This window comes from Pongo pygmaeus, chromosome 7, assembly GCF_028885625.2.
Source record: "Pongo pygmaeus isolate AG05252 chromosome 7, NHGRI_mPonPyg2-v2.0_pri, whole genome shotgun sequence".
Lineage (NCBI taxonomy): Eukaryota > Metazoa > Chordata > Mammalia > Primates > Hominidae > Pongo > Pongo pygmaeus.
In genome coordinates, this window is record NC_072380.2 from 80261718 (window position 1) to 80289667 (window position 27950).

A 27950-nucleotide genomic window follows, 5' to 3' on the forward strand; every position below is an offset into this window, starting at 1 on the left:
CTTAAGTAAAATTAAATCCAGATATTTCAAGAAACCAGAGAATGAACTCATGTCTTCTCATTTCACTTTTTTATTTATTTTTAGTGCCACTGACTCTTTATTTTAATCATTGATTTAGTAAACATTTGTTCAATGTCTACTGTGATAGAAATTTTGCACAACAAAATAGGTGTTTAGTTTTTTTTCTTCAGGATTGGACAAAGTTCATTTCCAGTTTAAAGATTTTATAGTTACCTATAAATGTCCTTTCCTATCTAGTAGCATGGGGCACATGATATAGACGCTTAACACATGTTGTTGGTTAAATTAGTAAGTTGAGCCATATGGAATGGCCACATTCCGCCATTTTAACCTACCAAAGCAGCATGTTTCTATAGTTGAGCCTAATAAATGAAAATTCAGATACAAAATTAAATATTTTAAATATTTAATTATCTTTCTAATAAAATTTTCAAGAGTAGGTTTCACAGTGAAACCAAGTAACATAGAAACTAAATTACGTGTACACATGCCTTTGATGGTTATTAAAAACAGATGTTCAGTGTTCTTGGTAAATCTTAAAAATTATGGCTTTTTTGTCAGACTATAGAACGGGAGCTCACCACTGAATAAAGTCAGCATTTATCTCTGTGTTATACACTAATATTGAGAATGCTTCTTTATTCCAGAAGAGTCTACGAACCCTTGAAATATTTAGTACACATTTGAGAGGAGGTTATTTTTCCCTTTGTTGTTTCCACTTCTAGTGGAAGTGATTTTTCAATATGTGGAATGTGTAGCTTTGTGTTTCTGTAGTTTGTATATATCGAAGCACCTGAAGAAATGAACTCTGTGTGTTAGCTTCTTTCCATTTGAAAAATCTCTAGTTCAGAATTTCACAGTGGAAACATATCTTCAAAGTGGGTGTATTAGTCTGTTTTCTCACTGCTATAAAGAAATACCTGAGATTGTGGGTACTTTATAAAGGAAAGAAGTTTAATTGACTCACAGTTATGCATAGCCAGGAAGGCCTCAGAAAACTTAGAATGGGAGAAGGCAGAAGGGGAAGGAGGCATGTCTTACATGGTGGCAGGCAAGAGAGAGCAGAGAGCATGTGTGTCAGAATACAGGAAAAACTGCCATGTATAAAACCATCAGATCTCGTGAAAATTCACTCACTATCACAAGAACAGCATGGGAGAAACCACCCCCATAATCCAATCACTTTCCACCAGGTCTCTTCCTCAACACCTGGGGATTACAATTCAAGATGAGATTTGGGTGGGGACACAAAGCCTAACCATATCAGTGGGTTAACCAAAACTCCAGTCAATTGCAGTATAAGAACCCTGGTGAACATATACAAATCAATACATACTAAAACTATAAATATATTACTTATTTGAAAGAATTATAGGAATTCATATTCTTATATATTAGCACATACTTATAGCTCATGAAGTTTAATAACTCCATTCAGGAGAGACAGATTTGCTTATAACTGCAAACAATTGAACATCGTATACTCTTTTCCCCATGTGTATTTCACATTAATATTTGAGTAGGTTTAGTTGTTAATTTTAAAAATTGTATTAATACTATTGTATTTAATTTGCCAACAAAAACTGATGAATTGGACTTTGAGTTTTGTTTAGGAAAATGTGATTGCAGCAAATGCAAATTGTGTCCCATAAGGTATAGAAAATATAAATAAATGAAGCTTTATTTCTCTCCCTCAGATTTTATCAAACAATTTAATGATTCTAGAATAGAGTCACAATATTGATTAGGAAAAAATATTTTAATATTTCTAACATTTTTTGATATTTAGTGTTTTCTGTAAAGCATATTTGCTAAAATGTGTGTGGTCATTTATAGAGCTCAAATTCACATTTTTCACATGTGTGAGTTTAGTGAAAAGATGAAATGCTAGTGAATGTAGATGCTTAACGCATTGGTTTTCACCATCTGCAACATTTTTCAAAGCATTCTCTATGTTCTTTTTGATCACAGATAGTGAGACACAGCTCCGTAGAGACATGGTTTTCTGCCAGACTCTTGTGGCCACTGTCTGTGCCTTCTCTGAGCAGCTCATGGCGGCCTTGAACCAGATGTTTGACAACAGCAAGGAAAATGAGATGGAAACTTGGGAAGCCAGCAGGAGGTGGCTGGACCAGATAGCAAATGCAGGTGTTCTTTTTCACTTTCAGTCACTTCTGTCACCAAACTTGGTAAGGAAATCACATGACTCCCACTGTCTGTGTCAACTGTAACCTGCACTGTAACATGTTCTGAAATAAGAAGTAGTTATTTCTTTCCCCCTGGTTATCTCTATGAATGTGCATGCATTCAGCTACTTTAAAAATATACATTTTTCTGTGGTCCTTCAAATTTTAATAAGTATGTAGAATGTATTCCTTCTTTCCTGATTTGTATCTCTTCTCTGTGGCTGCTAAAAGCTGAGAAAGCCTCCATCTGTTACTAATTCTTGTATCCCTACACACTGACTGGAGAAGGTCATCAGAAGAAAAAGGGTCTTTCTGCTGCTGTTCCTTATTCCCAGTCCAAGGACACAGGCTGCTGTGAAACCAAAGCTCCTATTGAGATTGATGTCCTGGAGTAGACTTGAGAGCCAAGCTCAGAGAGCTCAAATACCATACTGCCTGACAATCTGTTTAAAATTTGCATATGTTAAATAATTTTAGTTCTTTTCTTTGTATGCATGTTTGTCCTGTTAAATCAAAGAGCATTGCCTTAATTACTGTAGAATATTCTATGTTTATGCATTGGGTTTCCACAGTGGATATGATGAAAGCATCTTGAAATATTTGAAAAATAAAACTGTGGTGAACTTAAGAGTTTTTTCACGTATACCTCCTGTGGTTTGGACAGTTATCATCATGTTTAAAAGCAAATGTGTTCACTTTAATATATAAATGTTAGGTGATCACTGAATAGAACTTGATTTTAAACATGAGAGCCTATTTCATCTGTTAAAGTACACATAGAAAATGTAGCTACCAAGTAACATGTTTGAGCTTAAAAACAAATACGCGTGTGTGTGTGTGTGTGAATTACATATGATAGGAAGCCTACTTTTTAACACATGGTAGGCATCAATTATCTGTTGAATGAATGTGTAAATGAGTAAGGCTTTATTTCTATTCTATTTTCCTTACTTTTAAACTGCCATTGTCTAATCAAGTGCCGGTGCTTTTACTTTAAACTTAATTTTATTGGAAATCTCAAAGAATATGAGAAAATATTTACAAATCATATATTTGATGAGTGACATATGCAGAATATATAAAGAACCCTTAAAATTCAACAGTGAAATGACAAATAACCAATTAAAAAGTAGACAAAGGATTTGAATAGGTATTTCTCCAAAGATATAAAAATGTCCAAAAAGCACATGAAGAGATGATCAATATCATTAGCCATTAGAGAAATGCAACTCAAAATCACAATGAAATACCACAATGCGTGTGATATGGATGACTATAATACAAAAGACAGTACCAAGTTTTGGGGAGGATGTGGAGAAATTTTGTCACCCTCCTAAGTTGCTCGTGGGAAGTGGCACAGCCATTCTGGAAACTGGTTTGGCAGTTCCTCAAAATATGAACCATAGAGTTTCCATATTACCTAGAAATCCTATTTCTAGGTAACATCTAAAATAGATGAAAACTTACATTCACACAAAATCTTGTATGCAAACATTCCTAGCAAGATTATTCATAGTAGCTAAAAAATGGAAACAACTTATATGTCCATCAACTGATGAATGGATAAACAAAATGTGATGTGTCCATATAATGGAATATTATTCAGCAATAAAAAGGAATGGAGTACTGATACATGCTACAACATGGATAAACACTGAAAGCATTATACTAAGTGAAATAAGCCAGTCACAAAAGACCTCATGTAGTTTGATTCCATTATGGTGAAATGTACTAACTAGGTACATTTTAGAGGCAGAAAGTAGACTAGTGGTTGCCTACAGCTGATGGTTGGGGGCAGGAAAATGAGGAGTGAATACTATTGGGTGTTGGGTTCTTTGGGGGATGATAAAAATATTCTAAAGACGATGGTGCTAGCTGGACAGCTCTGTGAATATACTAAAACCCCTGAGCTATACATTTTAAATGGGTGAATTTTACAGTATGTGAGTTATAGCTCAATGAAGCGGTGTGGTTTTTTTTTTCAGCTGGTCTTGTGAAACCCTTAAATTTATTTAAGGAATTGATTTTAAAAAGAAAATAGAGAGATTGCTAAGGAAAGAAAAATTCAAGAAACCCATAGTCTTTCTGCTTCTGTCACAAAGGCAGAAAGAAAACATCCACCCAGGAATGTGAATGGCTCTCTAGGAGCAGCGCTCTGGTGGTCTGTGTGTCCCTGAGTGCGAGGCACAGCCAGTGGTCACTTGGGCCTGGCTTTGGCAATGTTTGCTGGAACACCATGGCTTGTGCTGTAGCTCTCAGAGGCCACGCTGTCTGGAACATTTCTTGCTTTGTGAATTTCTGTCTACCAGAAAATACACTGATTCTTCAGTCCTGTCCTTTCTTTCTAGGGTCATGACATTTTTTTGCTGCTTCAAAAGGATATTTTTAAGATAATGGTTTAATAAACATTTATCCAGTACTTACTGTGTACTGTGCACTATATTAAACTACACCAAGGTACAAAGGTGACAGTTCTTCCAACCTCTTTGTGTCTCCATGCTGCCCTCCTTTGGGATCTGGGGCTACCTCCATGGATTCTTTTTCACAGAATGGAAATTCTTTACCACCTCCTTCATATTCTACTAATGCTGCCCCCAGATTTGGCTACGAGCTTACAGCAATTTTTTTTTTTTTTTTTGAGACAGAGTCTTGCTCTGTCACCCAGGCTGGAGTGCAGTGGTACAATCTCGGCTCACTGCGACCTCTGCCTCCCAGGTTCAAGTGATTCTCCTGTCTCAGCCTCCGGAGTAGCTGGGATTACACACGTGTGCCACCATGCTCAGCTAATTTTTGTATTTTTAGTAGATACAGGGTTTCACCATTTTTGTCAGGCTGATCTTGAACTCCTGACCTCAGGTGATCCACCCACCTCAGCCCCACAAACTATTGGGATTACAGGCGTCAGCCACCGTGCCTGGCCTACAGCAACTTTTAAAAATGCTGTATACAACATGTTAAACTAACTGTTTAAAAGGATCATTGACATTTTATTTTTTTAAGAGATGGGGTCTTGCTCTGTCGCCCAGGCTGGAGTGTAGCAGTGCAGTCTTGGCTCACTGCAGCCTCAACCTCCTGGGCTCAAACAATCTTCCCACCTCAGCCTCCCAAGTAACTGGGACCATAGGTGCATGCCACCATATCCAGATAATTTTTTTGATTTTTTGAGAGACAGTGTCTCACTATGTTGCCCAAGCTGGTCTTGAATTCCTGGGCTCAAGTGATCCTCCTGCCTCAGCCTCCCAAAGTGCTGGGGTTACAGGTGTGAGCCACTGTGCCTGGCCATTGACATTCTTAAGGAAACAAATATTACCTTTAGAAGATAAGCTATGTATGACAAAGTTAATTATATTTTCATGACAAAACTATTAAAAGACCCTGTAAATAATGCATTAAACTGCTAATAGGAAGGCCAGAATCTAGTACCAGAAAGATGACATCACTGAGACACACACTGACTTTGTTAGTGTCTGGGCCTTACTTGCCTTAGCTATAAAACTATATGCTATAAGAATGAGATGAGTGATTAAAACAAACCAGATCTGATACTCAAAAGATTCTAGACTAAGACTCCATAAAGACAAGTGAGGTGAAAATGATTCTTGCTCCGAAGCTCTTTGGAAGCCAAATAATCACACATTAAAATTGATTTTAATCACAGTTACTAAAAATAGCAAATTGAATATGAATAAGTTATCTTATTATAAAATAGGATGGCCATTATGTAGTTTGTCTTTTAAATAAAACAACATTTTTGCTTTTCAGATGTTATATTTATAAGATTTTAGAAGTTTAGAGGCAAATAGCATGCTTTTTGTGTTTTGTAAATAATAAAAGAAATCAATATGATTAGAATCCAGCTACAAAATAGACTGAAAAATGTGTGTATAACAACCATTTAAACAATAGAGAAAAGGGAAAATATAAAACCATAAACTTGCAACTTTGAGAGATTTGTTCATTTCATTTTGGGCAGTAAATTATTAGAGAAGTCTTTATAATTTTGTTTTGTACCTGTATATAAATAAAACACAGCAAAGTTATTTTGGTCTGAATTTACATTATGTCATGTTATGTTATATTGCTTTATATCATCTTATATTATATATTGTTTTTCTTTCTTTGTAGACAGATGAACAAGCCATGTTAGAAGATACACTGGTTGCACTATTTGATTTGGAAAAGGTTTCCTTTTACTTTAAACCATCAGAAGAGGAACCCCTGGTTGCAAGTAAGTTATTAGGTATTTAAAAAATTTATTTGGCATGAAATAATTATATGTGATATAACTCTGATATTAATATATTTGATAAGTATTTTATGAACTGAATGATTGAAATGTATCCTTTTGATTTAGCAATTTTCCATCATTAAATCTGACAAAGGCAGTATTTTAAAAGTTATATATTCAGAGAAGTAGCAATATGTATGGTTTAATGTCTGTATCTTTTACTTTCTGCAAGTTATCATTATCTACTATTTCCACATTCCCATAAATACCGTTAAAATATATCTGTCTAAGAAATCTTCAGTAGTTTATTATTTTTATATGTCTCTTGTTTTTTCAAAAGTATGAGTATCGTATATATTAGGCTAGAAGGTGTAAGCTTCTTCAGGTTTTATTTCTCACATTCCTAATGTCTAGTACAATAAATAAGGACTCCATACATTTTCATTTGATTAATGATCTGACTTAAGATGATAATCATTCATTTATTCATGTATTGAAAGCTCCTTAAATGCCTATTTCTTGCCAAGACTGTTCTTGGTGTTGGATTCAGTAGAGAACTAAACAGATAGATATCTCTAATGGGGATTAAGTTAAGGTGAGGACAGATAAATAATAGGCAAAATAATTTTATAATAAATTAGAAGGCAATTATGTGAAAGATATATAGGGAAACAAAAGAGAGCAAAGGATACCAATGAAGGGGCAGGTGAAAGGTTGCAGATAATGAATGGGGTAGGGAGGAATCTTTACCTAAAAGAGCAGAGCCCTGAAGAGGTTGAGGGAGGGAGTTGTGGAGGTATTGGAGGAGCCGTGTCCCAGGCTCACTGGACTCTGAGGCTGGGAGCAGACATAGCATGCTCTCAGGATAGCAAGTTGGACTGTATAGGTGGAGTGGAGCGAGTGAGGGGAACAGAAAAAGAGATGGAAACAGCAAGGAAGCCAGACTATGCAGGGCTTGCCAGCTGTTGAAAGAGCTTTGCTTCCTAACCATGCCATTGAACAGATGAATTATGGGGTGTGGCTTCCATATTAAAAGGCTGTCTCTGACTGCTGTGTTAAATAGACTATTCTGGGACCAAGGGCAGAAGCCCAGTTATCAGTTAGAAAGCTACTGAATGACCCAGGTGGGAGAGGATGGTGACTTGGCCTGGAGGGTAGCTGTGGAGATTATTTAAAAATAAAGCAATGTCAATGCTGTTTAATTTATGAAAATAGAGAGGACAGAATATTATTTAAGTTTCATTTTCTCTGATGAATGAGGAAGAGAACAAGCAGTACAAAGTTAGAAATTTAGGTTATATTTATTCAAGGACTTTTCTGGCAGAGGGTATTATTTGATAAGGATAATATTTGAACAAATTGTGTGGTTTTCTGTGGATATGTATATAATAGGATATATTTTCATTTACTTGAATAATGTGGGCATAGTTTTGCTGAAGGCAGAGAGAACTCTATTTTCATGATATAACCCAATATGTTGTTTAAAGCTTTGCCTGAGGAACTGTAAGTTCACAGGAATACTGTTTTCCATGGTTCTTCTATGACATTATTGGCAAATGGTCTGTTGAACAAGTAGGAGAAGAACCAATATCATAAGCTTGATAAAATACTTCCTTATTGCTTATCTACTGTGAAAGATTTAACTTTGGAACACATACTAAATATAAAAAATAATTGAGACCATGTAAGTAATAATAGTATGTAAATGTAGATGTCACTATAACAGACACAGGCATTCTGAATATATTTGGCAATACATTTTAATGTATCTCTTCAAAGTGTAACCTCAACTTCTGAAAATAGTTCTCTAGTGAGGGGCTGGTTCCAATGCTGCACTATTGAACACTGAAAACAGTGACAATAGGAATATAATTCTTATTTTAAGTTGGTGCAGGAAATAAGAAAATTATTCTCTATTCAAAGGTCATCACATCTTATTTAAGTGGTGTAAGAAAATGAAGCTTTATTATGCATTGCATGTAGTTTGATCTTTCTGTTACTTAGATGCAGAGAAGTCAGATTCACTAATTAATTCCGTATCACTGGGATGGAGACTAGTTGGCTGCATGCCTTTGAGGGAGGACTAAGTACAGAGAAGGGGGACGCATGAAGGTGTAAAGACCCCATTGGCTTTGAAGTCAAGAAATCCAAGTCCAAATCTTGGCTCCATGCTTATCTTTAAGCATGAGAACTGTAGCTTTCCCTAACTCACAGGGTTAAGGGACTTAAATAAGATAATATATTTGAAAGACTCTAGCATTACATATGGCTGTGCTAGTATTCAGTAAGTATTTGAATCCATCCTTCTTACTTTATTACTTTGCATTCTTCTCAAAAGCTATATGTATAGCATCACCTATAATCTCACTTTTGCATGAAAAGAATAATGAGATTCTGAAGAATTATGGCATGCCAAGCAAGTAGAACTCAAATGTCTTGATTAAAGACAGTTCATTTTCATTGAAGAAATAATTATTAAATATATGTAACACGCTAAGTACTGAACTATGTTCTAGGGATATCATGGTGTGCAAATGAAACAAGCCTTTTTTGGCATGGAGCTTAGACACTAATGTGAGATACAAAGAAGTAAATGGCCAATTTGACCACTTTGGTAATAAGGGAAATACGAGGTGCTTCCCATGTCTTATTACACAATCAGTGAAGGAGTAATAAACTAGCTAAATGGTAAGCTTGTCTATAATTAAATTTATTTTGTGGAAAATCTGCATCAGTTTAGGAGAATAATGTAATGACAGCAGGTCTTCTCCTTTTCAATGGTGATATAGGTCATTTTATAGTAGTTCATAATTAGGAGAATGAATATGTTTGAGTCCCCACTATCCTTATATGGGCCAGGCATTGTGCTTGGTGGTGTGGGTGCCATCATGGATGAGACAGGCATGGTTCCCGTCTTCATGGAGCTGACAGCCTAGTTGGGAATAAGGAATTAGGAATCAATAATGAATGAGGAATGAATAATCAACAATCAATAAGAAATCAACATAAAGATAAAACTGTGATAAATCCTATGAAGGAAATAAGCAGATACATAAAGAAAAAAGGTGAGGCAGCCCTTCAAGGAGTGACTGGTAGAGGATTCTCTGCAGAAGTAGCTTTTAAGCTGAGAACTGAAGCATAAGAAAGACCCCACCCTGCAGAAAGTCAGAGAAGAGCAACCCAGGCAGAGGGAACTGACAGCTTCTTAGTCAAAGACTTATTTTGAAACTCACGGGCCCATTCAATGATTGGAGGCTGTGTTTACAAGGATGGGTTGTTGAAACTCCTCTCTGGGATGAATCCCTCTATGGGATGCTACCAGAGACCTTTTCCTCTTGCAATATTGGTTTTGAAACTTTTAAATATTATACAGTCCTAATTATCAAGTTTGTTTTTTATAGCTAATACATTTCCACAAATAAAAGGCAACAATTTTCAACTCCACATTAGTATTATGCACTTTTTAAAAAGCCTTTATATTTTTAGAGTAGTTTTAGGTTCACAGCAAAATTGAGAGGAAGGTACAGAGATTTTCCATACCCCTGTCCCTACACATGCACAGCCTCCCCAACTATCAGTAGCCCTCACGATAGAGGTACATTTCTTAAAATCAGTGAACCTATATTAGCACATCAAAATCACTCAAAGTTCATAGTTTACATTAGGATTCACTCTTGGAGCTGTACGTTCTCTGGATCTGGACAAATGTGTAATGACATGTATCCACCATCATAGTATCATACAGAGTATTTTTACTGCCCTAAAATCCCATATGGATTGCCTGTTCATTCCTCCTCCCTCCCACTCTGCACCCAACCCCTGGCATCCACTGATTTTCTCTACCTTCTCCATAGTTTTGCCTTTTTCAGAACATCATGTAGTTGGGATCATACAGTAAGTAGCCTTTCAGATTGTCTTCTCTCACTTAGTAATATGCATTTAAGCTTCCTTCGTGTCTTTTCATGGCTTGATAGTTCATTTCTTTTTAGCACAGAAGAAAATTCCATTGGCTGGATGTACCACAGTTTATCCATTCAAAGGACATCTTGGCTGCTTTTAAGTTTTGGCAATTATGAAGAGTGGCTATAAACACACATGTGCAGGTTTTTATGTGGATATAAGTTTTCAGCTCTTTTGGGTAGATACCAAGGACCATGATTCCTGGATCGTATGTTAAGAGCTTCTTAGATTGGCAAGAAAGCGTCAAACTGTTTTCCAGAGTGGCTATGCATGTGGAGACTGGTGAGAAATACAAAGGCATAACTGGGCAATTTAACCACTTTAGTGATAAGGAAACTACAAGGTACTCCCATATCATATTATTTAATTAGTGAGAGAGGACTAAACTAGCCAAAGGGTTAAATTTTATATAATGAAATTTATTTTGTGGAAAATCTGCATTTTTCCCTCCAGTGATGAATGAGTGCTCCTATCACTCCACATCCTTGTCAGCATTTGGTGTTGTCAGTGTTCTGGATTTTGGCCCCTCTATGAGTGTATAGTGGTGGCTCAGTACTGTTTTAATTTGCATTTCCCTGATAACAAATGATAAGAGCATCATTTCATATGATTATTTGCCATCTCTATATCTTCTTGAAAGAGTTGTCTGTTGAGGTCTTTAGCCCATTTTTAAAATTGGTGATATAGTTTGGATGTGTGTCCTTACCCAAATCTCATGCTTAATTGTAATCCCCAATGTGGGAGGTGGGGCCTGGTGGAGGTGATTGGATTATGGGGGTGGATTTCTCATGAATGATGTTGTGCCTTCCCCTTGGTAATGTCTTCATGATAATGAGTTCTCATGAGATCTGGTTGTTTAAAAGTGTGTAGCACCTCCCCGCTTGCTCTCTTGCTCTTGCCATATGATGTGCCTGCTACCCCTTTCATCTTCTGCCATGTTTATAAGTTTCCTGAGGCCTCCTCAGAAGCTGAGCAGATGTGAGCATCTTGCTTCCTGTACAGCCTGCAGAACCATGAACCAATTAAACCTCTTTTCTTTATAAATTACTCACTCAGATATTTTTATGGATTAACACACTTGGATTGTTTGTTTTCTTATTGTTGAGTTTGAAGAGTTATCTGTGTATTTTGGATGACAGTTTTTATCAGATGTGTCTTTTGCAAATATTTTCTCCCAGTCTGTTGCTTGTTTTCTCATTCTCTTGACAATGTCTTTTGCATTTGATGGGATCTAGCTTATCTATTATTTCTTTCATGGATTGTGCCTTTGGTGTTCTTTCTAAAAGTCATCAGTATTTCCAAGGTCATCTAAGTTTTCTCTTACATAATCTGGCAGGAATCGTATGGTTTTTCATTTTATATTTAAGTCTATAATTCATTTTGGGTTAATTTTTGTGGAGGATATAAGGTGAGTGTCTAGATTTATGTTTTTGCATGTAGATGCCCAGTTCTTCCAGAAACATTTGTTGAAAAGACTTATCTTTGTTCCATTGTATTAATCTTTGCTCCTTTGTCAGAGATCAGTTGACTATATATATGTTGGACTGCTTCTGAGCTCTCTGTTCTATTTCGTTGATCTATTTGTCTGTTCTTTGGCCAATACCATGCTGTCTTCATTACTGTAGTTTTATAGTAAGTCTTAAATTAAAGGAGTATCAGTCTTCCAACTTTGTTCTTCTTTTTCTATGTTATGTTGGCTATTTTGGGTCTTCTGCCTTTTCATATAAACTTTAGAATTAGTTTGTCAATATCCAAGAAATAACCTGTTGGGATTTTACTTGGTGTTTCACTGACATTGTGGATCAAGCTGGGAAGAAATGACACCTTGACAATAGTGAGTCTTCCTATCCATGAACATAAAATGTCTTTCCATTTACTGAGTTCTTAAAAAATTTTTTTCATCAGTTTTTTAGTTTCCTTATATAGATCTTGTAATATTTTATTAGAGTTATACCTAAGTATTTTATTTTGGGGAGGTGCTAATATAAATGGTATTATGTTGTTAATTTCAAATTCCACTTGTTCACTGCTGGTATATAAGAAAGGAATTGACTTTTTTATATTAACCTGTATCCTGCAACCTGGCTATAGTTGCTTATTAGTTCCAGGAGCATTTTTTTGTTGATGTTTTCCTTTCCCAATTATTATAGTTTCTTTTTTCTTGTCTTGTTCTATTGCAATAGCTAGGACTTCCAGTATGATGTTGAGAGGAGTGGTAATGGGCTGCGTGTGGTGGCTTATGCCTGTAATCTCAATGCTTTGGGAGGCCAAGGCTGGAGGATCACTTGAGCCCAGGAGTTTTAGTGCTCTTAGTTTGAACTTCACTTTAAATTAATATACTTTATAATTTTCATTAAGTTTTAGTTCCTTGATTCCTAATATAACATCTTTATTTGTTCTATGTTAGTTCTGTAATATGAAACTCCAACTGTTGTATCATTATCACCATTTTTCTTTCAATAACATTATCCATTTGTTAGCATAGAGGTTGCCTATATTGATGCCAAAGATGAAGGGTATGGAATTTAACACAAATTAAAATATATATGTGAGACAGTGTGTGAAAAGGGGAACTAGAGGATACAGATATTTAGTAGGTATAAATCTGTATTTTCTTTAGTGTCCATAGTTCTTTTAGTCTTTATTTTAGAAATCAGAAAAAAAGGATTTTCCCAATTATTAAAATGCTATTAATTTTCAACCCTTTGGGTGAGAAACCTGTTCATTCTCTTTTCTAAATCAAATGCTTCATGTCTTCATTTAAAAAAATAGTAACAAAAATAAGATAAGTACTTTATATGGCATAAAGGAGATAAATAGATATTAATGACATGTTTCCCATATTGGTGTGCAGAATTAAATAGATAGATTTAATAAGGAGCCTGGAATCTGTGATCATAAATGCCATTTAACCTTGAACTCTACTTTTATATATAGTTTTATTTCAAGAAGCAGGTTAGAAGTTATAAATACTGAGTGAGGAACATGTATTAAATGCCGATTACATTTGTTTGTCCTTAATTTTTAAGTGGTTATTGTGACTGTTCAGCCTTTTAGGATGATTTTACATTCTTTTCTAGTGAGACTGAAATATTTGTCATGGATAAGTATCATAAAATGGGAGGATTTATGATAGCATTGTGAAATACTCCTACTGAAATTTAGTTTTCAAGTTGATTGGGTTTTTTTTAAGTAATTAAACTTAGGATCTTTGAAAATAGCTACAAGACTTGGGACAATTTTAATGACTGTGGGGCATCAACAAAGGATAATATATTTCTGATCTGGTGCTCGGGGAATAGAGCTTGCAGAACCCATGCTAATTTTGATAGTGGTTGCTATGTACTCAATTTCTTGCACACTACTTAAGAAGTATACCCCAAGGACTCATTCTGACTACAATGTGAATGAAGAAGCTGCCCTGGGAGATTCTGAATCCAAACCATGTGCAGCTAAACACCTCATTTAGTTAAGTGAGACATCTGATATGTCAAAGTGTAACAAAGTTTCCTATTATGGAATTTTTATAATATAGTAACACATGCATTGCTTTAACTAATGAGAACTGATTTAATACTCTTTCACTGAATAGCACTGTATGTCGAATCCCAACTTGATAAACATGATCACGTTTAATATATTGGTGTCGAGTAATTCTCAGGATTCTTTCTGAAGGTTAACAAAAGTACCATCTAGCATATCCTTATTTTAGGAAGTAATATACTATTAAATATCATTTTAGATGTTCCTCTTACATATCAAGCAGAAGGAAGTCGGCAAGCTCTGAAAGTTTACTTCTACATTGATAGTTATCATTTTGAACAACTTCCTCAACGGTTGAAAAATGGAGGAGGGTTTAAAATTCATCCTGTTCTTTTTGCACAAGGTAAACTGTTTTTCTTTTGATTGCTGCTATACTTAAATTATTTTATCTTTATTAATGCTTTTATAAATGTGATTTTAACAGTTGGGATTTTTAAATTAATTTGAAAATATTATTTAGCTAATATATTTGCTTCTGGGAATGTTTATTAAGGAAATAATGCAGGATTTAAATATTTACCAAATACAATTGCAGCATTATTTATAATGGAGAAATAAGACATCAGTGGTGTAAATAAAGATAAAATAATTTGGGTTAAATAAACTGCTTAAGTAAGTTAAATTATGGTAAAATCATTACAGTTTTATGGGTAAAATATTTTATGAGATAGAAAAAGTTAATATATGCATGCAGATTATTAAACAGAATTTATACTTTAGTCTCAATTATATCACACATTTATGTCTATACCTACATATATGTATGTTAAATGTTTTCAGTATCAATGCATGGTTAAATTGATGCTTTTAAAATTCTTTATGTCAACTTTTCTTTTTGGTCAGAAAATATATATTCCTTTGTCATTTTGTTTTTTCGAAGAGTGACTATCAACATCTGCAGTAGAATAAATTAAGGTTAGCATGAGCAAGAAAATTATTGTAGTGAACTCTGTTTCTGAGGGAAAGTCTTGAATCTTTCTTATTTTGGGGTCATAAAATGCTACCCAAAAAAGATCAGAAGTCTTGATTATTGTGGCGTGTCCTCTAGTCTATTATTTCCCTCCACATTCTAAAAAAAATGAGTGTCATGTCACAAGATTGTATCAGTTTCTCTGAATGATACCATAGGGAATTTTATTTTTTTCTTCTTTTGAGTTTTCAAGAACTACATTGGTTTTGCTGTGGAATTTCAATGCTCTAATAAAAAATGAGAAGAGTAGAGGGAATAAAATCCATCTATCTGTATAACTAAAGAATGGACAGGCATATGAAATCTAAATTCACTACTAAATGAAAATTTTGCATTATACCATGATATGGTTTGGCTGTGTCCCCACCCAAATCTCATCTTGAATTTCCATGTGTTGTGGGAGGGACCTGGCGAGAGGTAATTGAATAATGGGGGCAGGTCTTTCCCATGCTGTTCTTGTGATAGTGAATAAGTCTCACAAGATCTGATGGCTTTAAAAATGGAAGTTGCCATGCACAAGCCCTGTCCTCTTGTCTGCCACCATGTGAGACTTGCCTTTCACTTTCCACTATGATTGTGAGGCCTCCCTAGCCATGTGGAACTCTAGGTCCATTAGACCTCTTTCTTTTGTAAATTGCCCAGTCTTGGATATGTCTTTATCAGCAGTGTGAAAACAGACTAATACGTACCACGTGCATATTATTTTAAAACCCTGAATTCAATTACCATAGTTTAAAAACTGTGAGTACCTCAAACATACTTGGCAGGAATACATTTTAACAGATGAAGATTGCAGTGAAGAGATGATTTTAGGAGTTATTAGAAGGTATTTTCATTTCTCTTTGGAGGACTGTGATTTATAGACAGGGTCAGTATAGGTAATCCAGATTCTATGATAAAAAGGAAGAAGAAGAAGAAAAAAAAAGAAGCAATGGGCAAAAATGGACCTTTGGAGACAAGTTAGAAGAATAATTTAATCTAAAATATGTTGGGCTAGTTGCGGTGGATCACACATGTAATCCTAGCACTTTGGGAGGCTGAGGCAGGTGGATCACCTGAGGTCAGGAGTTAGAGACCAGCCCAGGCAACATGGTGGAAACCTGTGTCTACTAAAAATATAAAAATTAGCCAGGTGTGTTGGTATGCACCTGTAATCCCAGCTACTTGGAAGGCTGAGGCACAAGAATTGCTTGAACCTGGGAGGCAGAAGTTGCAGTGAGCTGAGATCATGCCACTGCACTCCAGCCTGGGCAACAGGGTGAGACTCTGCTTCAATAAATAAATAAATAAATAGCCATTACAGGGATAGATAGTTTGAGAAGATAGGGATGGACGTTAGTCTGGAATGTTAACTTTTACAGGGTTTAGCCAGGACTTAACAATTGTTAAAGACTCTTTTCCTTTATTTCTCTCTTCTTAAAAATTTTGTCTTTGAAATTATTACTGAGATGACAGATGGCACTAAGCATCTTTAAAAAAATTATTGCATCTGTGACACATCAGCCATAAATAGCTGAATAATCATATCCAACAGCAAATGTACATATAGGCAAAAAATTATTTTGCAAGCAACCTCTATTTTATAACTTTGGCAAAAGCCAATTTAAAAATAATCCCTAAATATGTATTATTTCAGTGAATATACTATAGCTTTTAAAATGTAATTTAAAGAAAAGCTATAGCAAACATTAGGTTTTGGTATGCTCACAGCAGCAAAATATGAAAAATGATTTGAATAAGTAACCGTAGAAATACTTCTGCAGTTGAGGTCACAGATAGGTAAACAAGATGGGAAACATTCTGTACCATTAAAAATCTGTCAGTGATAAGGTTGTTTATTTAAGGGGTATGCAGAAGTTCTTCTGCCTTTATAAAACTCCCACGAGGAATCATTAGTAGCTTAGTATTCATCAGATTGAGAGAAGTACAGGAAAATCAGACCTAGTTTGAGTAGAGATTACCATCTGGTAATTGAAGGCAGTGGTAAATGAAAGAGATTCCAAATGTCATCTCTTCCTGGAATGAAAGTTTATTTAAAGCATTTTAGTTTTGTATATACATGACTCTTTGCTAGCAAATAAAAAAATAGAAGAAATGGATGAATTTAAAATTTTCCTAGGAAATTTACCAAAGTCAGCCCTCCTAAAGTTGTCTGTGGTACCATATACTTAGAGTAGAACAGGAAGCAAATGTGTCACCCTTTTCTCATTTTCCTTGCCTCCATGGATCACTGGGAAAAGGAGGGCATAGTAGTTGATGGGGCATCCCGCAGAGATGGGACCAGCTATTAGATCAGGAATTTCAGGGTTGGAAGTGAGCAGGGTTGGCGGCCAATGTGTATTGCTGAAGGCAAGAACTGCAGAAGAACAGGAACCTAGGCAGACAAAAGTGATACAGATTTTCAAGGTAAGGAACACAGAAACAGCTGGACGGGAAAGTAAGTGCAAAGCATAACCAACCAAACTGCTAGAATGTGCCCATCACAATAAAACAGTCTTCTGGCTGGTATTCCTAAGTGCTTCCTACAGGACAGGGAATGCTGTTGGGATCCATCAGCTCTTGGTGAGATAAAGCAAGCAACAGTAAGTTGGCAGAAAATGAGAGTACAAAGAGGATAAATATTCAGGGCCACTTCTCTACACACTCCCCACTGACTAAATTTCCTGATCTGTCAGTGGTTTTTAGTACTTAGCTGCACATTATCGATCTTGGAAAGGTTTTAGAGAATACCCAGGCTCTGCCCCATGCAAAATCAATTAAGGCAGAATCTCTGAGAAGTGGAGCCCAAATACCAGGATATTTTAGAAGCTTTCCAGGTGATTCTGGAGTCCACCAAAGTGAGAAACCACTCTAGGCCTGTGTGGATTATGAAACACTGTGCAATTATCCAGCTAGTCTTTATTTAATTAGACTAATTCATCTTACAAATGTTCAGCATGTCTAGATTCTGGGGAGCTGAAGCAAGGGGTCCAGGAACAACGTAAAATATTTCTGCATTGTTAGGTCGTTAGGATGCGGGCTGTCCTTAGGAGGAGGTGTGATCCTAGTGGGATAGTTTTCTCCAGGAAAGGCTGGAGAGTGAACAGCTGAGAGATGTCTTCTGCAGCTATCACAGCAGCCGGGCAATGAGCCCATCATTTCTGAGAGAGGATCCGAGCCAGTGGCTCTTTGAGCATCCTCTGTAGTCCATGCTTTGCACCTGTCAGACCCATGTCTTTGTGTAGGGACTGGGAGAGGCTTTTCCAGGACTCCCCTGGGCTTCCTTTCTGGATGGGGGGGGGGGATAATTTAGGAGAGAAAAATTAAAAGGATTTGCTATAGCCCTTGCAGCCCCAGCTTGTCTACAGCTGCCACAGTCTCATTTTCCCTCTTCTGCTATCCATTGTAGATTAGCCTCACCCCCTGTCTGAACCTCTGCTGGTCTCTGTGGCTAATCTGTGGCATGACCAATACCTTCATCCCCTAAGGGGCTTGATCCTCTGATTACGCTACCCTTCTCAGACCAGGATTGCTGCAGTTGTCCATTTATCATCAAATTTGTGCAAGGAAGTACTAAGAGGGACCCCAGTAGATACCTGGGTGCCAAACATATTCCTTCTGGCTCCCATTGTGTAACAATAGCCCTACCTGCTTCTAATGATTAGGGTGGAGCAGCTTTGCTGAGGTGGCGATTGATCTTCTTGGCTGTGGGTGTCTTGGAAACCCACAGACCAAGTGTTTCAGGGATTGGAAGCTCACATTACCCAAGTGAGTCATTGGAAATGATGCGTTCATTTCCCAGTGCTGCCCTAGCAAGTTACCACAAGCTGGGTGGCTTAAAACAACAGAAATGTATTCTGCCACGGTTCTGAAGGTCAGAAGTTGGAAATCAGGATGTCTTCAGGCCATGCTTCCTCCTTCCTCTTTTGGCCTTTGGTGTCTGCCAGCAGTCCTTGGCATTACTTGGTTTGTGGCAGCATAACTACAATCTCTGCCCCTATTCACACACAGTCTTCTTCCCTCTGTGTGTGTCTGTCTCTGTGTTTCTACATACAAATTGCCCTCTTCTTATAGGGGCATCAATCATTGGATTTGGGCCTATCATAATTCAGTAGGACCTCATTTTAATTTGGCTACATCTGCAAAAACCCTATTTCAAAATAAGGTCAAGGCTGAATGTGATGGCTCACACTTGTAATCCCAGAACTTTCTGAGGCCAAGATGGAAGGATCATTTGAGCCCAGGAACTTGAGACCAGCCTGGGCAACATAGGGAGACCTCACCTCTAAAAAAAAAAAAAAATTAGCTGGTTCTGGTGGCACACACCTGTAGTCCTACCTATTCGGGAGACTGAGTTCCGGAAGGATCACTTGGATCTAGGATCACTTGAGTCTAAGAGGCCGAGGTTTAGTGAATTGTGATAGCACTACTGCACACCAACCTGTGCAACAGAGTGGGACCCTATCTCAAAACAAACAAAACCAAAAATAAGGACACATTTGTAGGCCCCAGGGGGTTAGGACCTTGTCATATCTTTTTGTGGGCACATACAACCCTCGACAGATGTTAAGCACGGTCATTTCTGCTTTCACCCTTGGTTCCTGGAACCGGGTATTCTACCTCTCAGGAATGTGGCATCATATACAGGTCTTTGAATATATATAGTGAATATAAAGCATCCTGAAGTATAGCATCCCTTTCTTGTAAAGTGTTGTTAAATACCTATTTCCTGGGTCTCCTGATGGTAGTTTTCCTTAAACCAAATAGGATATGTGATGCTGGTCTTGTCTCTGCCAGCACACTCTTGAGTATTCTCGTTTTTTTACCTCCTATGAAAAAAAAAAGCTGCCACCCAAACCAACCACCCCTAAGTCTTACCTCTTTACAAGGTATCTTTCTTTGCTCCGAGAATAATAAAAATCACATAGAAACTTGAGTGCTTTCTCTTTTAAATGAAAGGGAGCGTTTTGTTATAAACATTGTCATTTTCTAAGTGCCCTTTATTCAATTTTTTTTTCCTCCTAAACTCTTCTTAAGGCTCTTTAAAAGATAAATCTTGGCCAGGCACGGTGGCTCACGCCTGTAATCCCAGCACTTTGGGAGGCCCAGGTGGGTGGATCACGAGGTCAGGAAATCATAGCCATCCTGGCTAACACGGTGAAACCCCGTCTCTACTAAAAATACAAAAAATTAGCCAGGCGTGGTGGCAGGCGCCTATAGTCCCAGCTACTCAGGAGGCTGAGGCAGGAGAATGGCGTGAACCCGGGAGGCAGAGCTTGCAGTGAGTCGAGATCGTGCCACTGCACTCCAGCCGTGGCGACAGAGCGATACTCCCTCTCAAAAAAAAAAAAATAAAAAGATAAATCTTTTAGTTTTCCATTTGGGTTTTACACAATATTTATAATTGAAACAATATAGCTTTTTTACAAAAGAAGAAATCGTTTCTAGGATGGAGATTTCCAAAATGTTAGGAGTCTGTGTGAAGGTGTAAACCCACCTCTCTTCAGACAGCACGGTTCCAATCAGCTTAGTTGTGCCAACTCCTATTGGAGGAGGATGGGAGGTTTCATGATGACTCAATGGCCAATTAAATGCTGTCAAATTCATGGTTTATTGCAAGGCTTTCACACACCAACAATCATGCAAATATACTCAATGCACACAGGCAGACATAAAAGAGAGGGGAAACAAACCATGGTGAGTAGCTCAGGAGGCCCGCAGGCTGGCTGAGGCATAAGGAAGGCCTGGATTTCCCTGGAAACACTGGCCAGCAAAGGGATGGCGGTCCCTGCTCGTCTCCTGGCAGAGCTTCTAGCGGCCACTGCCAATGGTGAGGAGGCCTCAGAGTTCTCCTGGCAAAGCTTCTGCAGGCATCTCAACTATTGTCAGTTTCTTGCTGTTTTTATGGCCCTCCACAGGAGTGTGTCCGTAGTCATCATCTCAGCCCCTTTGGCTTCACTTTCCTGTGGTGTCTCAGAGGTGCCTGGCCACGGCAGGTGTCATCTTATCACCTCAGTCCACCATACATACGCTTATCACTTTGAAGGGTCAGCAGTTTCACTGTGGGCTGAGTGAGTTGTCATAAATGACTCCATTTCGAGACATTTAGAATCACAAAACATGATTATGTATCACACGGCCATTCTCACATGTCATAATGGGATCAACAAATCTTGCTTCTCTCCCAATAACTGGGACCAATTCTGAGGAATTAAGACCCATGGTGACCATTTCTGGGGAATTTAGCAGTGCATGTGCCGTGTCTTATTTAACCAAACAAGTGTGCTGTCAAAGGAAAGTGTTAGCAGACTCACACTATTCTTAAAATTATTCTTCAGAGATTCTATGTTTTTACTGATTAATCCCTTTCTTGGGAAAGCCTTGAAAGGTATTTTGAGTAAGTGGAAATGTAGCTCGCCTCAGTCTAAGAATAATTTAGTCTTTAATTTTCTCTAACATTCATTAGGTTTTCCTTTTTTGCTGACTACCTAAATTTAATGGAATGTTTTTCTTCCTCTACTTGAAAAGTAGTAGAAGTAAATAAACTAAATATTCAACCAAGTATGTTGATACTGCTTTTGAGAAATATTTTATGGATGAGAACTAAGGAAATTAGACAAGGAAATGCCAAATTTAACATGTTTGAAATTAACATGTTATTTAATTTGGTAGAATGTTGTTCTGGGTTTTTTATAACAATAAATAAACAAGTTGTTTAGCTAAAATAGGGAATGTTGTCATCTCTCCTCTTCTCTGTCATACAAATTTTAGTTTTTAAATATAAAACTCATCTTTTTTTTGTTCATTCCCCACAACCCTATACATGTGACACAGAATTCTTACTAAGACTCTTGGCAAAATCGTTAGGCACTTTTCCAATTTTTAAAAAATTTTATGTGATTGCGAATTTTAACTGCCTTGTTAATTTGGAATAATATTGTCAAAAATGTAATGAAAATGGAAATTTATGAGATTGTAGAAGTATTCATTAAAATTATATTAAATTATGTTTATATACTTGTTCTTATATAAAATTTGGGACAGGACTGGCCATTCTGGCCAAAGTTGAACCATCAAGATCTTTACAAAAATTAGTTGCCAGGTGGTTTCCCCCAAGCCCTCTCCCCTCACAGTTCCACTGCTGTGCCATCCCACTGTTCTCCTTCCTGTCTTTCTGGTTTTAAGTCACAAATCAAAGTGTTTTTGCATGGACCCTTCTCTTAGTCCTACAAACTTTGTGTTTGGCTAAGCACATTCTGCATAATCAGTATCTCATTGGAATTAAATTAGGTAATACCTGTACAGCATTTGGCATGTTGCCTAGTAAATAAAACTCATTCAATAAGTAAGAATACTCGTGAGCTGTCTTAATACTATTATTTAATTAAATTCTTTCTCATTAACCATAATTAGTAGGTACTTTTATGTTGCAAGTCAAAAATGCAGAACCTGAGAATCTCAGATATTAATTAACTTGACCAAAGTCACACAGCAGAAACTGGAATTTTACTCTAATACATCAGCTTTCCAGCTGGTAAGAGTAATTTATCTTGAAGTATGACTATTGACAGACTGAATTCTCCTCGGATATTTACCTTTCACAAATAGCAGCTTGTGAACATGGCACGTATTTAAGGATTATTTTATCAGGGAGAGTTTCTTTTATTTCCTGTGTGTATTCAGGACCATAATTTTGTTGAGCCAGTTACAACTATTCTAATTAACGAAGATGTAGGCTCTAAGAGAGAAAGCCTGTCCTTTTCTCTTTGAAGGTTTGCTGAAAATGAACTTGCAGTAGGCAGATTAATAAGGAAACAAAGCATACAAAATTTATTTAATGTGCATGGGGCAAAATCATGGGAGAGTGATTACCCAATACCTCAGTGAGGTCCAGATACTTATATACCCTTCTTCATAGGCGATGGGGGAGGTGGGGAATGTAGGAGGTAGTAAAATGTTTATTAGGGAGAATGAATGGGCCCAGGAGACAGAAATTAACTTGTAAATGATTGTCTTGGAATTTGAATGAGCTGGAGAAATAGATATTATCTTGTGGGAGAAGTCCTTCTAGGTGGGTTACATTCCACAGTCTTCTTTTCTAGGATAGATAATGAGATTTCCAGGGAGGGTAGGGAAAGCAATTGTGTTTTCTTTTGCAGGTCTAGTCTTAAGGTAGATAGGGCATATCAGAGAAAAGCCTCATCCGATATCTGTTGACTTGCAGAAGCCTTTAATTTAAAGTAATCAGTATACCAGAGTGTCATATTTTAAGGGTAAAGTTTCCTGGGCTCCTTCCCAGAAGCCATAAGAAATAAACAAATTAAAAATCTGTGAAACAAGCACACAAATTTCATTTTCTGTACTGAAGTAAATGTAGTATGTTTTCTCCCTAATCTTCCACAATTGCTTTTCTCAAGTATAAACCAATTTTTTAAATTTCCATTTAAAAAAAATCTGGAAATTTGACATGGATCTTTAAAATTTTATTGTTTTCTTCAGTGTTCTGGAATTCTGACTAGTTTAATAAAACTATAGCACAGATAAAATTAGCAGTCAGTTTCCTATTTTCCCCCCTCAAAATGGTGATAGTTTCTTTCACTTTAAAGAAATCTCGTGATTTAGTTTAGAAACTAGTGCATTTAGCAGTCTTGAAAGAAGATTGTTTTGAATTTTGAAATTGTTTATTAAAAATTGAGGCTCATAGGTAGTGATGCAGTTCAAGGGAAAATAATTTACATTTCCAACTTGGATCCACAGCCATTCCTGTTACTGGCAACCTTTCCACAGGAAATCTTGTATTTCTGGGCCCTTGTCCTGTGATTTATTTCCTCTCCAGAATTTTTTAAATGATACCTCATAAAGGTTAAAGGAAAAATACTGAATCAAAAATGTTACTAAAAAGGAAATTTATATGCTATTCAAAATACATTTAAAATTAATGAGATATTATAACTAAATTGACAATTTGAGTAGAGGTGATTTTCTAAGATTTCAATTTATACTTTTTATTACATTAATATTTCTTAATTAAGGTTATACAAGAATGTGAATATGCATGGGGAATGAAAATTTCCATTTTTTTACTCTGACATGTTTTTGTTGTTGTTACTGTTGTTTTAAAAGACAGAGTCTTACTCTGTCCCCCAGACTGGAGTCCAGTGGCACGATCCTAGCTTACTGCAGCTTCAAAGTCCTGGGCTCAAGTTATCTTACCACCTCAGCCTCCTGAGTAACTAGGACTACAGGTGCATGCCACCATGCCAGGCTAATTTTTTAACTTTGTTTTTTTAGAGACAGGGTCTCGCTATGTTGCCTAGGCTAGTTTTGAACTTCTGACCTCAAATGATCCACCTGCCTTGGCTCTCAAAGTGCTGGAATTATAGGCATGAGCCACTGTGCCAGGCCTCTGACATACATTAATGCACAGTTCTTCCTCTCATACATATGTTGCGAATATGTACATATATGTGTCATATGTAATAGACGTGTGTGTATAAATATCAAATACATCGGAAGTGTGAGTTTAGCTTCACAAAGAATGTTTAGAAGAGGAAAAATAATTTTCTCTCTACCTTTCATAGTTCTTAGTTGGGATGGTCCCCATAGCAAAAGACAAGTTAACAAGAGAAAAACAAACAGAGGTTTAATAACAGGTTTACCTCATGTATACATGGGAGATACCTAAGGAATAGTGACTAAATCTGAAAGAGGTAGCTTTGAACTTAGGCTTAAATATAACCATTTTCCACTGAAACAGAAGAAGGGTCTAGGGAAGACCTAGTTATGGGGAGGTGATCAGGAAAGCACTATAAAAAAAGGGTAAGATTTGTTGTGCAGATAAAACTATCTGTGATCATCTTCCTTCTCTTCCTAGTACAGAGGGGGAGACACTCTTACAAGTAGAGGTTTCCTTTATGGATGTAAATTTTCCTTATCAAAGGGAAACTTCTACTGGGTTTTCAGAGTTTCTCCTGTGTCTGTGCGCAGTTTCTCAAAATAACAAGATCAAAATAATCCTTATGCCAATGAGACATATTTTGGGGTGATATATTCTGGTCTCCTACAGTTATATTTTGGAGTGGCATATTTTGGGCTCCCACAACATATACAAAATGTTTTAAAAATAGAGGACAGTTAAACCAGAAATTTTCTTTGCCCATTGGACAGAAAAATCACCAAATGTTTGATATTTATTTTGAGAGCAGAAGAGTTTTCATTCATTTTTGGACCTAACATAGTTTTTTTGCATATATGTTGATAATTGGTCCTATTTGCTAAATTTACTAATAATCAATAAAATTATACTACATGTGGAGAAACTGAGTTATAAAATTGCTTGTAAAATAAGTTTACTTGTTTACACAGCACTGGAGAGCATGGAAGGATATTATTACAGAGACAATGTTTCTGTGGAAGAATTTCAAGCTCAGATAAATGCAGCCTCACTGGAAAAGGTCAAACAGTACAACCAGAAGCTCAGGTATGTAACAATCCAACTGAAAAATAATGTGTCTATATTTTGATAGAAATGTATTAATAGGACTTTTGATGTTATTTATCATATTAGATTATTAATGACATTTCTTTTGATATAAAGTCCTCATATTTAGGGTTTAATATTTTAAATATTCTAATTTGCTATACTTTTTCCAAGTAAAAAAATAATTAAGTAAAAGTGTGTTGAAATTTTTATGCAAATTTTAAAATTTCTGAAGAGATAAAAGAGAAGGGGTTAAATATATAGTAGACCATTTCCAAGAAAGAAAATCACTGACATATGTTATAGTGGTGTCCCCTGTGAGATTTATTGGATTAAGGGTAAAATAGGTTTCTCTATGTACCACTAAATAGCTGGCACCCCCACACAGAGAGAAGAATATATGTTCAGCATGGAAGATATGATTGATCACGTGCTTGGTATTGGAAAAATATTTACTTTCAAATGTGTCCCTTAATGCTTGCATTTTACTGTCTTTTTTCCCCCCCAAAATAGTGTTACTGGTACAATGATAAATGACAGGGAAAATTAACCACAGTAAGTGAAAGGAAATGTATTATAATTCAAAAGCTTTATTTGTCAACAAATTATTAGTGTATGTGTGTGTGTATATATATATACACACACATATATATATACACACACACACATATCTCCTTCTTATCTTATGAATTACCCTGTTCACAGATCACTTTTAAAAACTTAACAAATTAAGGCTTTTATTTTTAAAAGAAAAAATATTTTTGTTCTATCTTGAGCCTTAATAAATCAAAAATACTATTTTGACATTTTAAATTTTTTGTTCTGTCAACTTAAAAGGAAGAACCTGAGGCAAAATTAATATAAGTAGAGAGTTTATTTGGGCCAAGCTTGAGAATTGCAAGCCAGGATCATAGATTCAAATTGCTCTGAATCTTCACTCAAATTAGCAGCAATTACAAATAGATTTTTAAAGGAAAAAATGGGAGACAAGGAGTGAGCTGATACAAAGTTGTTTGTCAGGCATTCTCACTGATTTACAGAAATAACATTGACAAGTGGTTGGCTATGCATTGTTTAGCTCTAGGGTGTGGGTTATAGTGTCCAGTGTGGCATCTTTATGTTAAGTTACAGCTACTTATGGTGATAGCAAGCAGTTTCAAGAGATAAATACATAGCGCAAAGGGACTAGGAGGATGTAATTGCTGTTTCATTTTAATGTCTCTCTGGGCCTGTTAATTAAAATAGCTTGCATTCCTCAGATAAAAGTGATTTTCTTCTCTCATTTCCCCCTTTTGATCAAAAATCTTTCTTCTTAACAGCATTGATGATCAAAATTTGAGTATCAAGGTGTCCATCATCAGGAAGGCTCATTCCCAAGTAGTTCTGTCAGAGTCATTGATTTATGGCTGCTGTTGCTTGTTGAATCGTACCTAGACTTCAGAGTATCATCAATTTAGTTTCCTCAGAAGAAGGAAAACAACCAGAGATAGTGGAAATATAATCCATGTATGGATTATAACTAAAAATAAAATTGAAATGCCAGAACAACAACAAAGGCAAAACTATTCCATTAGGGAGTCAACTAAAAATATCATGAAGAAAATTAAATCCAGGTTCTTCTTTAGAGACTCGTAGCCAGGAAGTAATTCAAGATTTAATCCAAATTGTAGGCCAATAATAAAACTCAAAAACAATGGACAAGACTAGAATCTAATAACAGGCATACTATAGTTTTTTTCTGAAACATTTTTTCTTTATCCAGTTCTCCATTTTTACCAAAGACAAATCTTAGTTGAACCAATTTATTTGCAAAACAAGTTTTAGTGTTGTGATACTTTGCCTGCTTATTTGCCTGAAGTGCAAGAAGAACAGTGAATGGCCATATAGTCTCTTTTAAGTTGGCTTTACCGGGACTTCCACAGTAGCTTTAGATTCAGCTTTTAAAAGCCCCAAGGCCAGCCAATCCAGGATTTGCCATCAGACTGTCTGCAGTACTTGTAAAAAATGGCTGAACTCTGCTCTTCTTGAGATCCCAAAATAACCTGAGGTTCCTGGTCCTGTCAGAAAGTGACATTCTTTAGTTACCACAAGGACAGAAACCTTATAAAGGAACTGTGCAGACAAAGTACCAGACCAGTCTTTCCAAGGGTTTTTTTAATTGGCTCTATAAAGTCCACATCAATTCCTCAAAGCAGTCTGATTATATCTGAAACTATGCCATTCCAGTCAAAGTTTCAGTAAAAGAACCAGTATATCTAATTATGTATCTTAAAAAAGAATACAGATTTTTGTTGAATTTATATAAACAACTACATTGCTAGAAATTAAGAGTACTCACAGATAGTTCCCAAATTTTGGAGAAATGTGATAGAGAGAAAGTCGATTGTTTTGGCTTTACTCACAAAAGTATACTTCACCCAATTGCTAGAAGCTATAAATGGCTCACAAAGAAAAAAAATAGTTTTCTTGACTCTAGAAAATAAAACATAAAAAGCATCAGCAATGTCTCAAACAAAAAAATCATTAAAAATTATTTTAGTCCTCTATTAGTTTAGTCTCATGGAATTGATTCTTGTTCCACTT

General features: G+C 36.2%; 1 protein-coding gene across 2 annotated transcripts in view; it reads left to right on the forward strand.

The window, feature by feature from the left end:
- Positions 1–27950, forward strand: part of PREX2 (phosphatidylinositol-3,4,5-trisphosphate dependent Rac exchange factor 2) — a 309846-nt gene that overhangs the window by 192061 nt on the left and 89835 nt on the right. For both annotated transcript variants that reach the window (XM_063668842.1, XM_054499002.2), the window contains exons 32-35: positions 1993–2210; positions 6333–6435; positions 14138–14281; positions 25253–25367. In XM_063668842.1, coding sequence (XP_063524912.1) covers positions 1993–2210; positions 6333–6435; positions 14138–14281; positions 25253–25367 — 580 coding nt within the window. The remainder of the gene's footprint in view (positions 1–1992; positions 2211–6332; positions 6436–14137; positions 14282–25252; positions 25368–27950) is intronic.